Consider the following 16771-nt stretch of genomic DNA (forward strand, 5'->3'; position numbering starts at 1 on the left):
TTCCCTAGTTTAATATGGGCGAAATTTACAACTTTGTGCCTATCCAAGGACAGAGAGAGGACGAAGCCACAGCTATAAATAACCAGAAAGGGGAAGAAGGAGACGTATTCTAATAATCCTCCCAGCGGGATTCAGTTTCTTCACTCTGTTGTTTTTTTTTTACAGACACACACACAAGCCTGATTTACGCACATGTGCACAAACAGGACCCAAACTCATGCATTCATTTATGAAGAGGTGTCAGAGCGGTGGGCTACCATGTAGTCAGGCGCACTAGCAGGTAGGTTTTTGGTGCCTTGCTCAACGGGAGGTGAAGGGGCACCTCTCTAGCCACCACCACGCTCTGCACAGACTGGTCCCTGCTTGTCTTGAGCCTGCACGCCTCCAGCATCCTATAAAAGTCCACACAAACTGAGCTCCTGCCGCCCCTGTTTTGGGGTTTTGTTTAATTTAAGCCCATTAACTACAAATCGACTTTACTCTTCATCAGTGAAAATTACCCAACAATCATACTTGAGTAAAAGTGAATATATCCTGTTAAAATATTACATTCTCTTTGTAATGTGAAAGTCTGCCACACTCAAAGTCATAAAGTATCTGATATTAAACATACTTAAGTGTCAAAAGTAATTTTCTGGCACTGCATTTACCGTTAAAGGACAAGTAGAAGAAAATTATACATATATTTACGTGTATGTACCAATATACTGTATACCACTGATGGATTGATTACCCACCTGGCTGATTACTATATCCGATATTTCATATTTTTCTGATTATTGGAATCTGTGTTTTTTCTAATCTGATTGCTCTGCAAGGTAACCAGTAACTAAAGTAATCAAATAAATGTAGTAAACAGAGTGAAAAATATAATATGTCCCTTTTGAGCACAGTGATGTCGAAGTTCCAGTACCATATACCAGTTAGTCGATATACGCTTTTTCAAAATAACGTTCAAGATTTCTTCCGAGATCAACTGACAAAAAGAAAAAAAATGTTAAAACAAAGAAGAAGAGTAATGAGGTCCAATCCACAAAAACGATCCAAGAAGAGTATTTTATAGTTTGGGGGCCCAGCGGCAGAGAGAGTCTCTTGTGGTCTTGAGAATAGACCAGAGGCTGTTACCAGTATTCATGGGCACAAAACTCACAAATGGCTGTTGCTGCTCATGATCATGGACGATTTCAAAATACGATCTGACACTTTCTGTGATCATGTCTCATATTAGTGATTTCAAATTGACTTGAAGATGCAAAACCACAGCACAGCCCTTAATTCAATCTTTTATGCATCCATCTTCATCCTGGTCAGTCACACTTGAATCATAGTCTCTGTGAGCCTCTTCTGGCTTTAGCACAGCCCTTAGTTTTATAACAAACTGTGTCCAGAATGTCCCCTGTGTAGACTGATGGGTAATGTGTGTCATTAGTGCTCCTTTGGTTAGTGGTTTTGGGCTGCAAAACTATCGAATAAACACAGTCCCCACAAGGAAAAACACATCTATCAAGGGATTTATCTAATCTTTAACGTGGAATTACTTTGATTAACATAACGAAAAACACCTGAGTGAGCCGTCTGCGCTGTCAACACGAGCACCATGATGCATCAGTGATCAGCGAGGTTCAAGTCTGTGACTGCGAGCCCACGCCTGTCTCGTGACTGACAGCTCTAAGCTCCTGTCCCCTGATGAATAACCTTCAATAACTTGCCTGCCTCATCAATTACCATTCCTCCACTGCATACCTAGCAAGAGATCAGCCTTCTCCCTTTTGGGAGATTACCAGATGCCAGTCGAGGAACCAGTGAGATAAACAGCGACGGAGGCCGAGCTGCAGAAATATTAGATATGATAAAGTGACTCGTGGCTGTTAGGCATTTAATTTCCGGCTGTGATTAGTTTAGCAAAGCAGATTAGAATTTGGCTTCTTAATGATTCTGTATGTAATGAGGAGAGGACGAGGCAAAGTATTTCTGGGCATGAACCTTGCTGATAAGATTGTTTTTGTAAATACAGTATAGTAAAGCGATTGACTGGCATAGCACTGAGTCATGGATTGTTTTTAGTGGTGCCCAAGGTTTCATAGGTTTTATCTTACTCTTTTATACCACTTCATCACCTCACATCGCGGTTACAGGACAGTCAAGAACAACACATCACGTTACTGACTTTTTTGTAACTTATTTTGTGTCGTTTTGGCCATGTTGTGTACATTCCTGGATTTCTTGATCATGCAAGGTGCCGTAATACACATGGTTATACTTCATGTCCACATTGCGCACCCGTGCTTGTGTTCATGCCAAAGCACATCTCTTCCAACAGTGACTGGGCCAAGAAAGTGTACGCGTTGAACGTGCTTGGGCATGGTACAGATTGCCAAGTGCGAGTGCACCCTAAGAGTTAAGATCGGAGTTGCTGTAAATCGCCTCCATACTGTATTTCTACCTGGCAACTGTCGGCAATTGACGGTTACTCTAGTGAGACACTGCACACTTATTTGGAGCGATTTCCAACTGGTGGCTAATCTGTACACATAGCCCCTTTAATAAAGTGTTGGATGATTGATGCCTTTCTTCAAGTCAATAAGATAAATCAGAAAATGTGTTAATTTGTTAGTCAATTGTAGGTACTTTCAGAGTTAGATAAGAAGATTGATATCACTCATATTTTTCTTGTAAATTTCAAGCCACAGGTTGCTCAGCTCAACTTAATGACAGAGGGAAAATTTGTCTGAATCCAAAGGTAATAAATCCACCTACCTGCACCTTTCTACCATCTGTTTTCTAAACCTATAAAAAAATAAGTTTACTTCCCGAAATGTCAACCTATTGCTTTAAAGACGTAGTATAATTTAGACATTTTATCTCTGTAAGTATTCTGAGAAAAAAAAATCCATCCATCCATGCATTTGTCCTTCTAGCTGCAAATGTTTCAAAACGCAGCACGACATTAAGCATCGCTTCACCGACTCTCTGCCAACAGGCAAATCAACGTGAAGTCGTTGCTGTTTGTCTGTAACTCACTGTGAGGTCATGTGACTCAGCATATTTCTGAACTTTTGTTCCAGCAGAAATCCCACAGGTCTCCTCACAGGAGGATGAATGTCTGACAGGCAGTCTAGTCTAAAATTAAAGACTGACGGCACTTTTGCTTTCATATACTCAGATGGTGGAAACATATTAATGTTCAGACAGTTTGGCGAGATTCAGTATTTTAAAAAGTTGGTTAGAGATACATTTACATGATATGACTAAGTGAGTTTCCCTTTTTTGCACAGTTAAACCAAAGCTGGTACCAAACAATGCTAGATAATATATAACGCAAAATACTCTTTATACTAATTGTCAGGAGCAGTTAGTGTATCAAAAGTAAGTTGACTTTTTTTTGACATTTTATTGCATTTTATAACAATGATTATGTTTGGGGTTTTGACTGCTGCCAAAATGGACTCTGAGTGTCAGAGTGTGAATTGTATTCCCCACATAGCGCAATGAAAATGCTATGGAGTGAACGTTCTGTACATGTACATTATTTTTTGCAAAAAACTTAACAGATTGTTGTCAAAAGTAACCAAAAGTAAAGATATTGTGTTAAAATGATACTTTTGTAACAGAAAAAAGTCACAAATACAAATACTGAGTAAAAGTCTTTTAGTAGTTGATGTTAAATGAGCAATACAAAAGAACAAAGAAAGGATTAAATTGTGCATGTATGTATGCACTGTATACTGCGGGTCAGTGCCCTTTTTTCTCGTCCGTTTGCCGGTAAAATAAAAATGAATTAAAAATGGAAAGCAAAGCAACTAGTAACTAAAGTTATCGAATAAATGTGGTGGAGTAAAGGTATAAAATCTGTCTCCAAAATGTGAGTGGAAGTATGAAAGAGTAGAAAATGGAAACACTCAAGTGAAGTGCATGGACCTCAAAATTTTAAGTACAGTAGTTGTGCAAATGTGCTTGTGAGACTATCACAGTTTCTGTCATTTATTAATCATCATTTTGCATCATCTCAATGTACCATACAATGTTGAGTGTCTAATGCAATTTTGCTGACGCTCCTCTCCAGCTGTCTGTCTGCTGTACGAGTGTAACGGATCATCGGACATGATTGTCACGCAGTGGATCATAAGTCTTTCTTAGATCGTCTTATCTCATTTTATCTCTCATGTATGCATTAATCTGTTCAATAGTATCTCGACTAGTTTTAATCTCCGCGAGGTCTGTTGGGCCACTGCTCTTATTATGTTAGTCGGGGGAAATTAAACGTCTGCGTCTTGGGCACGGCCACGGACGTTATTTATAGATCTGAGGATTGCTCACGTATCTCTGCCATATCGCATGATGCACTCTGCCTGGAGAAATACATTCGAACGCGTTGACCTCCTCCAGCCACGAGGAAGTAATTGATGCTAAAGGATGATGGCACGCTGCGGCCACGGGCACAGTCAAAACAGTTGTTCTGCTGCATTCAGATATATGAAAGAATAATTGGATAAACAGAACGATTTTAATGTGGAATTCTCCGATGTGCTGTAAAGCTTCCCATTTTATGACTCACATTCAGCGCTCATGATTCATTATCGAGGAGTTCTAACTAATTTATAGCCTCGGTGAATCTACGCTGGGAATTGCAACAACATTAACAAAACTAATCTCCTCCTTCATGCTCTTGCTGGAGACGCAGACTGTTGCTATAATTACAACTTCATGCTTTATAATTTGAAGCCGAAATGTTCTGACACTGACCAGTCGCCCTAATGTTTGTGCGATGTGAAATCTGAATTTAGAAGGCGTCTGGGTAATAGTTGTGGTATTTGTGCTGATCAAAAATCCATCAAACTCCTGCTGGTATGGTGATTGTTTGTTGATAGGCGGTAGAAATTTTCCTTATTGCTCTTCTGATATTTACAGGCTTGGGGATGATAGTTAAGAATCATGTTGTGTTCACTGTTTTCCAGGAAACGACAATAACTGAGATCAAGCAGAAGATCATGAAGATCCCAGAGGCTAGTGGCATCGTCATAGACGGGTTCCCTCGAGACGTTGGGCAGGCTTTGTCCTTCGAAGATCAGGTGAGTTCCTGTCAGAGGATTCAGAAGCAGAGGGAATCTCCCTAAGATTATACAGACTATAGAAATGGTCTCTCAGTTGCTGGCTGACATTTGAAAATAGTTTGGTATCTTAATATTTTCTTCAGTCAAATGTTAAGGTAGACACTGGTTCAATCCCAATACACCCCTTCCACTAAGCCCTACCTCTTTGTTTTGTATCTGCACATCAATTGGTGGGTTGTCCCTATTCTTGTTGGGATGGAGGGGTACGGCAAATTAGGGCTACAAGACATGAGGTTTATGAGAACTCTGTCATTTTGGTGTATTATGGTCCTTTTCTTTGTCACAAGCATAAAACAATCGCTGCTAGTTTTCCAATGTCACGGTCATTGTTATTGCCGATTTGTGCAGGATCACATCACCCCCTTTGATGATATAAGACACATGACATTTTACCCAAGCCCAGCAGTGTAAGTTGCTGCACTTGGTGCTGCTCCTCTAATATCAATGTAATGTTAGCCGCCAGGTTAATGAAGCAGTGCTCTTTTTAATCGATGACTTGATTGATAGCGTGACGGGTTGAATGAATTGCGAGCGGCTGCGCTCCATCAGAGAAATAGAAAATGGCACTGTGATAACACCAGGATTCACAGAGACGCGAGAAATCACAGCGGAAAACACCACATTTAAAAAGTCCAGTCATCATGTTAACACCGTTGAAATCCACTGTTGACTTTTGAGAATCTTGAAGGGTTGTCCCTTTGGCAGACTTCAACCACCCATAGTGACCCTGTTCTGAGGAACAAGTGGTTCACCCAAAAACAAGGGGTAGGGGTAAAACTTGCAATGGGATTGGGCCCTAGACCAATTGCTACTGTTAATGACTCTATTAAGCCACAAAAAGTTGCTGAAAAGCATGTGGAACAGCTGTCTTTTATATCTACATTATATTATATTATATTTAGGACAACATGTGAGTTAACTCTAAGCAAATCCCATACCACCTTTTTTACGCTGGATTCAAGGCCGCTTTCCTGGACCTGACCTGAGTTTGACTCCGACAGGCTCTTCCATCGATGTGTGAGTGTGTATGAATGGTTGTCGCTCCTGATGAGCAGGTAGCGCCTTGTAAGGTAGCTTCTGACACCGGTGTATGGATGAGTATGTGAATACGTGAATGCTGAGTAGTGTTGTAAAGCGCCTTGAGTGGTCGCTAAGACTGGAAAGCAATTTGAAAACACAGTAAATAAATACACTTGCTATTGCTTTCATATGATCATGCGTACCTGGCATGCCCCCTGCTGTGTGTTCCTCTAGCAGTTTTCAGATGCTCATAAAATGTCCTCTCCCCACAAGGCCAACAATCTGTTTGGCTTTCACAAGGTGTTCTTGAGGCAGCCACGCCTGTAGTAACGACTCTCGCGTGGATCAGGACCTTAGGTAACGACTTTCACACTTCACCAGAATTGTGCCAAAAATAGACTGCTTCTCCAGTTGACTCAGGAGTGAAACCACCCCAAGACTGAAAGTGAAAGTGCAACTATTTTGTAGTTTAATTGTGGCATCTAGAACCGAGATTCCGTACCCCTCATTATGGGACATTTAACTACCATTCACCTCTCTCCGTTCACCGCTCCACACACAGATTTAACGTGTCACTAGCTGGAACATGGAGTTTTTTGGGATCCGAACGAGTTTCAGTCACTGAGGTTGTTGTGTGATGTAGACACAGTCAAAGTTCTTATCTGTGTTCACATAAAGAGCGATTCAAGTGGCATCTGCTGGAGGCCAAATATGTAAATGGTTTGGTCGCACGCCATATGCTGGAGCTGCTATCCCTCAGTTTTTACGTTCAATAGCATGAGATCTAAGGATGGCAGCTTCGGTCGCTCCGTGGTTTGAGTCACACCAACAGGGTTCGATGTATTTGAAATGAGATGCTGCACAGCATGGAGGGGTTACAGTCAGGGCTGTGCCATCTTCCCAACTGTGACAAATTAACATTGAAACCAATTATAATATTTTTGCAGCTATTTTACATCAGTGTTGGTTGAACATGAACACTTTCAGTGCTCGAGGTTGACAGCTATGCATGTTATTATTTCTAAAAGGTGTAGGGTCCACATGTTTACATAGGCAGATGGCGTCATGGTTCGGGTTTTTTGGTTGGATATTCCCTGTACTTCCTCCTCACCTTTGCTCCTAGTGTTCTGGTTCCCCTCCTGTGTTCCTGTGCTCCCGCTCATCAATCCGTTGTCCCTGTGTTCCTGATTTCCCAGTGGTTTTCTGGCTCGTCCTCAGGTTTTTGTATGACTTTTGTATTTTCCTTTGCCTCACCATTTGTTGCCAGCTTTTGCCACCTGCCATTTTATTCTTCACACTTTTGGACTTTACCTCATTAAAGCTCGACTTCCATTTTCGACCTGCCGGCCAGTGTGTGTATTTTGTTGACTTGTGTCCTTCCATTACCCCAAACATTTCCAGCAATATTCAAACCGACAGGCAATTCATTCAAGGTAATCATGCTTTTAAGTTGGTCACCTGAGAGGTGGAGTCAGGGAGTGAGTAAGGAAGTGAGCAAACAAAACCTCAACACATTACCTCGTCTGTAAACATTTTCTGCCAGAGTCTCGTCAGATGGATTTTGATTTGCAATGGTGGCAGTTCAACAATGCCATCACCAACGCCCGTTATCCCACATTTTTGCAAAGATTTTTCCATTGACAGTATGATGTAATGGAAGAGACAGTTCGACAATTGTTGAGAGTTTCATATTTTATGCGTGTCGACCTTGTCTTCACACCGTTCATGCTCACATTGCCAAGTGAAATGCTGGTTGTCCATTATGCGGCCCAGTCACTGCTCAAAATTCATGAAATGAACTGAAACTCGCATGCTCAGAAAGGTTTCTACACTTCGACTGGCTCACAATCTTTGAGTTGTCGAGCTTCTGTCCTACCAATGTGCCCTTGAACGAGACTTGAAATACCTGCACCGGCCCTTTTCGGGATGTTTTGATCCATTTTCCGAGGATCAATAAAGCACGTGATAAGTGATAAGTGATCAGTTGTGTAAGACATGATGATAGTGTATTGTAAAGAGTCGTTCTCTATAAAGAGTCATTAAACCAATTTAAAATGATTGAACAGTTGTTCTGACTAAACAGAATCTGTATATTTCATAGCCATGCTTTTTTTCCACAAAGCAGGAACCCTCAATGTAAAATTCATCATTTACATTCATGTGGCCAAATTGTGACGTGACGGTCGATTGCTTTTAAAAGGATCGATCTTCTATCACATTTAAACCCACTTAACATTTATCAACTTTTAAATGGGCACTCAGCGACCTTCAGAGTGGTTGGGGTCTATCTGGGTCAGTCCAAGTAAATTCTGACCTTTAAATCTGGTAATTTTAGCAGTATTAGACAGATCGAGAAGCAGAAAGGACGTCAGAATCTCGAGTGTCTCGTTTGCACAGTATTTGAATTCCAGAGTGCTTAAAGTGATCTTTTAGCCATTGCCAAATTACAGGGGGTGCTTTGTAATTCAAGAGGGTAATTTGCCGAAAAAGTGAAAATGTTTTTTAAAATGTATATTGTTCAGTTGGCTTTAATATCATAAAAATGGTTTGTGTGCCTGAAAATTTGGAATTTGTCTTCATGGTCCAGTCCCTCCAGGATCTGACTTTCTTTGTAGTTTCTCCTGACCCCAAATGACTGATACAGATTTAAAGCATTCATATAAAATCTTCATGTCTACATTCGAACATCTCATCACAGAAGTGACAGTGTGACAGTTTGTTCAAAGCTTTTCTGGTAGAAAGGGAGAAAACTCCTCCTTTCCCTTTTTTTTTCTAGTCATGTATCTCCGACCAGATGGAAGAACTGTGAAGTGTTGATTGATGGAGTGTCATTTGCTATTGTGAGTTCAAGGCGTGATGGTTCACGTCTGAGGGATTGAGTGTAGGAAGGCAGATGATGAGGATGTTGTTGGGTTGGTTTTTGTTGGAGATTGCCAACATGGTCAAGAAGCAGGCGGGACAGCACAGAGAGACAAAGATCAGCTGAATTCTGCTTTTTTGTAAAGCAGCAACAGGAGGTCGGAGGAGACAGAGAGAGCTCTGACTTTATAGATGAAATGACGTGTTGATCCAAACTTAATTTATATTCTAAGATATTTGACCTGCTCAGCTATTCTTTTGTTTTGGGGTTCCATGGGGTGGATTTGAACCCTGAGCCTAAACCTCAGTAGGCTGCATGAGGTATGCACTTTATTAAAATGCCAGGTTTTGGTGATCCAATCGATCACATAAGCAGAGGTTCCAAGGTTGGTTGACAAAATGTGGTCTATTATAAAGATGAGCTGACCGGGGTGCCTCAACAAGCTACTGTGGAGGATGCTTGGGGTTTGAATCCTCACTGAATCTTTTGCTCTGTGAAGTAATGTTTGGCCTTCATAAAAAATATATTTTGAGCCACAAAAAGTTTGTGAACTGAAGTTGGAAAGATGTCTCAAACTACATTGCAAAGACTCTCATTTTGAATCCTGTGAGGACATCACTGAGACATCAATATTGAATGTCACTGGACGGCTTTTCAACGTGGTCAAAGACGTTGAAAAGACACCTTTTGCACTGTTTTTGCTCAGTGGGTACATTTTTTATTCCATCAGCAATCTAACAGAATAATCACAGATGCCGATACGGCTCCAATACTCAGTACTGCAATAACAGGTTTTCATGGCTTAATATTTTCTCCTGTGTGCCCCTCAGTGTGTGAAAAGGCCTTCAGGGCTTTCAGGCATGACCTGCACTTCCTGTTATAGCCACTATTCCAAAGTTGCAGCACAGAGCTGGTTTAAGTCCTCCTGTAGTGAGAGTATCCATCAACAGCCACGTGTAGGAAGCATTGAAGTGGAGCATGAATGTATTTATCAAACAGCATTACAGTCTGCAGGGCTCTTCAGGGGATAACGTTCAGTAAAAGATGGGGTGCTGCTTTATCTCCTCATCTTTCCAGTTAACACATGTAAATGGCTTGTTACCGCAGACAGCCGCGGGCAATCAGCTGGCCCTATAGAGTCCGTCTGCTCCAGTCAGTAATGTTAGCAAATGGCACTGAGGGCAATATCTGTCTCTCATTTCACGTTTCTCAGTCCTCATTTCACACCACTTACTGAGTTTGTCCACATACATACACACACAAACATATGCACACAATCAATTATGTTCTTACATACGCACAAAGACAGACAAGCGCACACAGCCTCACACACAGATCGAGATCAGCGTGACTATATAGCAGAGCATGCGCACAAGCACACTCCTGAATAGAGTCGCACAAACTTATTTATGGGGAAAGCACAAACACAAGAAAATGCACACAGAGACACACACACACACACACAACTGAGACACACTCACATGCACATAGAAACACACACTCTATTATTGCCCATAACTGCTTCATGCTCTCTGTCTGCTTTGGGAATCTCGCTTCACAGTTTGCAGTTAAGGTTTTAATTGCCGCGCTGACTTTGCTCTTTATAAACAATAATGTGAAATAATAAACCAGCGTGAGTCAAATTTTGAGTCACGGTTCAAACAATTAAGTCGGAATAATTGCCTGCAGATATGAGGGACATTAACATTTACATTCTGTGATGACTGCAATTAAATGCTGCTGTCTTTGTGCATATTCACTTACTTTTCTGCTAATGATTTTCTAGATGGATCGCAGAGGTTTGTTCATGGTTAATCAAAAACAAGTGGTCAGTATGTTGATACACAGATATTAATGAACTAATCTTTATGTAATGACTCACTACTATATGATCTCCCAGTCTGCTCTCCAGTAACTCATTAGTAGCTACATAATAGTCTTCAAATCACAATTACTGGGGAGTTACTCATTAACGAATCATTAACTATCAAGTCGTTCCCGGTTCATTTCTTACCTGCTCCTCAGTAGCTCCTCACATTTTTGTGTTTCTTATCTTACAGTGTCATATCGGCATATTGCTCAGTAGTTTATCACTCACATGTTGATGATGGTTAAGTTTTTTTTCTCTGTTTCACCATTATTTATTCTGGCTACTGTCGTAACCCATGTCTAGCATGTAAAATCAGAAAAACCTTCAGATCGCTATTAATTTGCCTTCATCAGTAACCAAGGGGGAAATTCCCCACGTTGTTCATCTAGCCGTCCATGCTGCTATCGCCAGCTGAACCTGATGTATTGCACAGCAAACTGTTGCAGGCATTGCGAATGGATTCTTAGGCTCATCACACTAACCGCTGTGGAAAGCTAACCCCCTCTCATGTCTTCGTTATAGTGTCTCGTCTCTCCGGTAATTGTACATTCTCTCCCTCTTTTTGTGGAGAAGCCAAGTCTCGGCGTAATGAGAGCCCGTAATGTGGTTGCTGCTGTCTCCCGGCCCACGTTGCCTGACAGCAGATTCCACTTAGTGCACGTTCCCTGTCTGAGAGTTGCACGGGGAGACCAAACAAAGAAAGCGAATGATACATGTGGCTGGCTCATGTACAGAGAGAGGGATTTCTAACTATACAAAACCCACACAATCGCACTCTCCCCCCTCATTGATAGAGCTCACAACTGAGCTATTACTATGGTTATTATCAGCAATTCCAGCTGTTTCAAATAAGTAGCAGATTTGATGTGATTAAGCATACCCACCCTCTTCGTCCCCCACATCAGCTGAGAATTTAAATAGAAAAAAAATAAACGGTTTGTGGCTGACTCACTGACAGGAATTTTCCCATTAAAGTATCCTTGTTGTTCATAATTAAAATGTTGTCCCATCTCTCATCTTGTAATTTGGTAAATTGCATTTCGTAAAAGATAATCACATAAATTGGGCAGTATAGTTGTTTTTATTGTCACAAGGTTATTTAAATTGTTGTGTAAAAGGATTGCAAAAAGGAGCTGATGACAGTTTGCAAATGTGTCCCCGGGGTTAGATAAGGATCGGAGGAAGTTCACTGGTGATTAAATCATGTAGATAACACGTGTATACAGTTGTATTTATAACCGTGTCCCAGCAACAGTTTCAAAAACAGCTCATACACTCATTGATGATTGGACAGGAGCTGCTGACCTCTCAGCCAATAATGCACGGATACAGCAGCCTTGGGATTTACAATGGAGTTAAGTGACAACTGGTTATTAAAGGGGCTTCTGTGCAGCTCAGGAGCAACGAGAGAAAATAACCGTGGAATGCTTTGACAAATTAGGTGCCATGTTGTCGGGGATTAGACCATTTGTTGCAGTTATTGCGAGTCAAAAAAATCCTATTTTTGGATTCACACTTATTGTCTCAGCCTGATTTTCTTTGAACCCCATTCTCTTACGGTGCAGCCACCACAGAAGATGTGAATTGATGAAAGTATTGATACGCTCATCCGAGTCACCTTCAGTGGCATTATCCCTCAGAGCAATAAGATTTACGAGAACAACCTATATATAGCCTGAGAGGCAGAACTCAGGGGGAAATATAGATTTATATGTACCAGGTTTTCCACCACTTTTTTCCTATTTTCACCTCTCAGGCTTCATACAGGATGTACTATCCTATTGGTAAAGGTAAGCCCCAAGGAAGAGCATAACACTTTGAAGAAAATTTTACCAGGGGAAAAAAAGGACCCAAAAGGACTTTCCCTATACTGCCTGCATTGTAAAAGAAGTAACTCTAAAGCAGTGGATACATTTTTCGAGCATCACAACCCCTGTGAAAAACGTATGCTATCGTAAGTTGATCAATTTGGTCTGAAAACATTTGGAAGTCTAATTAAACGTTCTTGGGTGACCTGAGCCTTTGTGTGTGTTAAATATGAAGCCAGAGTCAGGGGGCAACTAGCCTATCTTAGCATAGCACAAACAAAAGCTAGCCTGGTTCGGTCTAAAGCTCAGCAACTAACACATCATATCTTATTATGTCTTCTATTATGTTGACATCTGTCACAGAACGAGGCAACACAGTGATGATTAATGGCCCCCTGACAAACCAGTAGTGGCTGTCGGCCAGTGAGAGTCTGCGGTTCGTATCATAATGAGCAGAATAAGGTAGCGTGATCTCAGACAATGAATGAGTATGTACTTAATGTACTTTTATAGAAACCACTTTTTGTATAGTAAGTGGTAAGTGTTAAAATTACAAGGGGTCAAGGGTCACAGGTTTTGTTCATCTTGAAAGGAAGACCTTGATTACCACATTGATTGACAGACAAAGCTTTGTGTTTGCTCTGACAACTTCGTGTCAGTCCTTTACAAGATCGTCCAGCTCCAGTCAGCTGTCCTATCAAAGACTGAATAAAATCTTGTGCAAATCCACGTTATCTGCTCTTGGTAATGTCACATTACATCTAGGTCGCGGTAGTTTCTCTCAAGGAACCGAAAAGGTGTTACATTAATGAAACATATGGACTTAGGAAGAAAAGTGGGAGAACATTAATATTCATTAACTGAATAAGATTTGATGGGGTTTGCCTAAACTGTACTCATAGTTGCAGGTTGCTCTTATCAGTGATTATTTCTGATTAATTTGTCAAATACTTTCTGGGTGAATTAAATAATTATTTGGTCTATAAAATGTTGCAGAAGCTCAAGGTGATGTATTACAATTGATTTGTTTGTCCTTACAACCATTTAAAACCCAGAGACCAGAATCTTTCATAGAAGACAAATTATTGCAGGAAATCTTCACATTTGAGAGACAGAAACAAGCAATGGTTTGGCATTTATGCTTAGAAAAATGACATCAATAGATTGTCTAACTCTACAGACCAATGTTATTTATAGTGGACAGACGCTAAACAGCCCCAGCTAATTATATCACAAATGTTCCTCCAGGCTAACCTGTCATGCTGTTGTTAAAGTCCCAGTGGAGCTCTTGAAGACGTTTTTCTTCATCATTAGCAGCAGCGCAACTTTTAAGACTGGGACTCTCTTGGCACCTCTGTGGTCTCGGGCCAAGCGGGGAGCTTAACAGAGAGACCATAAGAAGACATGCTGATGCAGTTGCTGCAATTCAAGATGAGGGGCCGAAACAGATGGAGATGGATGGAATAGTAAGACACTGCATCTGAAGCTGGAGGAGCGCCACCGCTTTATTTTGGGCTCCTATATTCCCCATCGCAGTGTGAGCTCTGGGGTTGACCGAGTGATCCTCTTGGGGACCCGCAGCATCCATTTTCATTAGTCTCGCCCTCACCCCATGCAGCTACTTTGCCCTTTACAACTTCACAGCAGCCATTTATGAGCCGCGCCTGTGGGCCAGCACAGCAGCCCTGCTCCTCTTTATAGCTGCCCGGAGAGACCGTCTATCCCTTGATCCTCCCCTGCAGCCTTTTTACCTCCACCTCTATCGACTACGATGGTGTCAGTCCATCAGTCTGTTCTCCCCCGCCACACACACACACAATCTTCTTCTGTGCAGGTGTCTAAATCCACAACACGCACATCTATCTATCAATGTAGGTAATTGGCCAATCAGACAAAGTGGTTTATCAAGGAAAATGCCCAACAAGCGTTGGTTACTGTCACCAAGGACTGTTCGTCAGACAAAACACTATTTTGTACCCATCAATAAAAAAAACAAATCAAGACAGTAATTGATCATGAAAATTGTTGTGAGGCCAGATGTAAGTGCTCATCAACCATGGTTGTAGCGGAGAGGACAAAACAGCAGCAGCAGACGCTCTGGACTCTCCCGACACACTCACTAACACCCCAGAGAAATTAAACATTACGCTTTGAGAAGAACTAATTAATGCATATTGCAAGTGCACATGGCTTCAGCCACCTCTTCCTGCGAGACAGACTTCTAGAAGCTTAAGGAGAAAGTTTCAAAGACAGTAATGTTATGTAATTCTGCTTTTAGCAAGCTTATAAAGAGCCTATTAATTATTGAGAGAAAGTTTTAATTCCTTTCATTTTCTGTGGCATTGCAACCAGACACATGTCCGCTTGGAATAAGCAAGAAAAACGTTAAGAGTGAGGTTCATCCTTTTTTCAGCGTCACTTCACTCTGGCTGCTTTAATGGAGAACATTTGTATCCATTGTTGACTTGAATGGCATCATTAGGATAGTACTAACGCTGACATGTTGTGTTTGAACACCTGCTCTTCTGTTTTATTCCGATTTTTGTATATCTTGTGTTGCATTTTACTCTGTTATGAGTTTGTATAGCTGCTTCTTTAGCCAGCCCACCTGTAACCAAGAATTGTTGTTTTTTCATTATCTTTGATGAGCCTTTTATATCTACAGACCCTTAGTTGAAAATCTGTAGGGTTTTAGGGATTGGACAATCTCACATTTTACAAACCAAACAATGAGAATCGAATTGAGAAAACTCATCTACGGATGAATCGATAATGAAATCAGCCGTTACAGCCACACAGTGAGCCGAGCTGCCTGCACCACACATAATGAACGTCCACTGGGTCCGATAGAGAAAGTGATTTAAATGATGTGTTTGCTTGTCTATTCGTTTGGACAAGTAAGATGAATGCCACTCAAACCACCCAGAGACGTCTGAAGATGAAGAGTCTGCAGTCCTCCATGGGAACTGCTAGATGTCGTATAAAGAGGAAACGACCCCAGAACGCTCGGGTTTATGGAGACGGATGGAGACGGATGGAGACGTCTGATCGTCAGCAGCTCAGCATGCTTAGAGAGGCAGGGCAGAAATAACATTAACCGAAGGCAAACAGTAGTCTGGACGGATGCCTGTAATCAGCTGTTTCTTCATGTACAGCAACCTTAAATGGTATGAATAAGAGCAATGTCTGGAAGGAGCCCGTCGTGATTAAATGAAGTTTGAACTGCAGTAATAAGATCGTTTTTTAAGCAATTTTTGCGCGAATCTTATCAAAAACCCAATGCAGAAAAGTTTACAGAGTGGTTACGATCAAACAAAATACATCGCATGCGTGAATGTGGCATCCTTAAGATGTTAATAAAGGCTAACATTTGCTGGCGACAGTACATTTTGCCTCATGAAGGGTGTTCGTCTGCATCAGAACAGGAGGCCACATTTTAGCATTGCATTGTTTGAACTGCTGCCGTCATGTTTTTTTTTTCGTCTTTGATCGAGTGCAATTAGCATAACGTCTTTAAAAAGTTTTTTTTTCTTTTTTAGCTGTCATGTTCAGGTGAAGATCTGCCTGCTCATGCACCATTTTGAGGCATCTGTGTGTGTTGATTAGAGAGGAAGCCCACCAAGTCCTTCCTGGCTTTCAAGCAAGAGAGATGGTATCACCGGCAGAACGACCGGTACTGAAAGGGCTTTTGAAAATAGTCTTACGTGATGTGATGATAACGCACTTCCGGAGTAATTTCAGCGATGATAAGCCTGTAAAGCTGTAGTATATGGTTGCTGCTCCACAGGAACAGTGCGATGGAGAAAAAACTTTTAAAAAAGGACTTTAAACTGAGAAGCTTTCACCTCAGTAAACTACACCGATGGAGCTATTTTTGGCTCTGGCGGTGCGCCAGATCAAATGCAGACTCCGGGGACCTCATTTCATCAAACAAAGCAGGACAACAAACGACAGTGGGTGAATATGAATAACCCGCTCTTGATGTTTTTTTTATGGAGGAAAGTTCCCGGCGGTGGTGAACTCGCCGAGTAGTCGCCAGGTTCAAGATGAGGAGCGTATTCAACACTTCACTAAACATCTGGAGGTGCCTCACAGAAGAGGT

At 41.4% G+C, this 16771-nt stretch overlaps 1 protein-coding gene across 2 annotated transcripts in view; it reads left to right on the plus strand.

Annotated features, from left to right (window-relative positions):
- Positions 1 to 16771, plus strand: part of ak5 (adenylate kinase 5) — a 75447-nt gene that overhangs the window by 13798 nt on the left and 44878 nt on the right. For both annotated transcript variants that reach the window (XM_037083245.1, XM_037083244.1), the window contains exon 5: positions 4956 to 5069. In XM_037083245.1, the coding sequence (XP_036939140.1) occupies positions 4956 to 5069 (114 nt within the window). The remainder of the gene's footprint in view (positions 1 to 4955; positions 5070 to 16771) is intronic.

The sequence above is a fragment of the Acanthopagrus latus genome, chromosome 21 (assembly GCF_904848185.1).
Source record: "Acanthopagrus latus isolate v.2019 chromosome 21, fAcaLat1.1, whole genome shotgun sequence".
NCBI lineage: Eukaryota > Metazoa > Chordata > Actinopteri > Spariformes > Sparidae > Acanthopagrus > Acanthopagrus latus.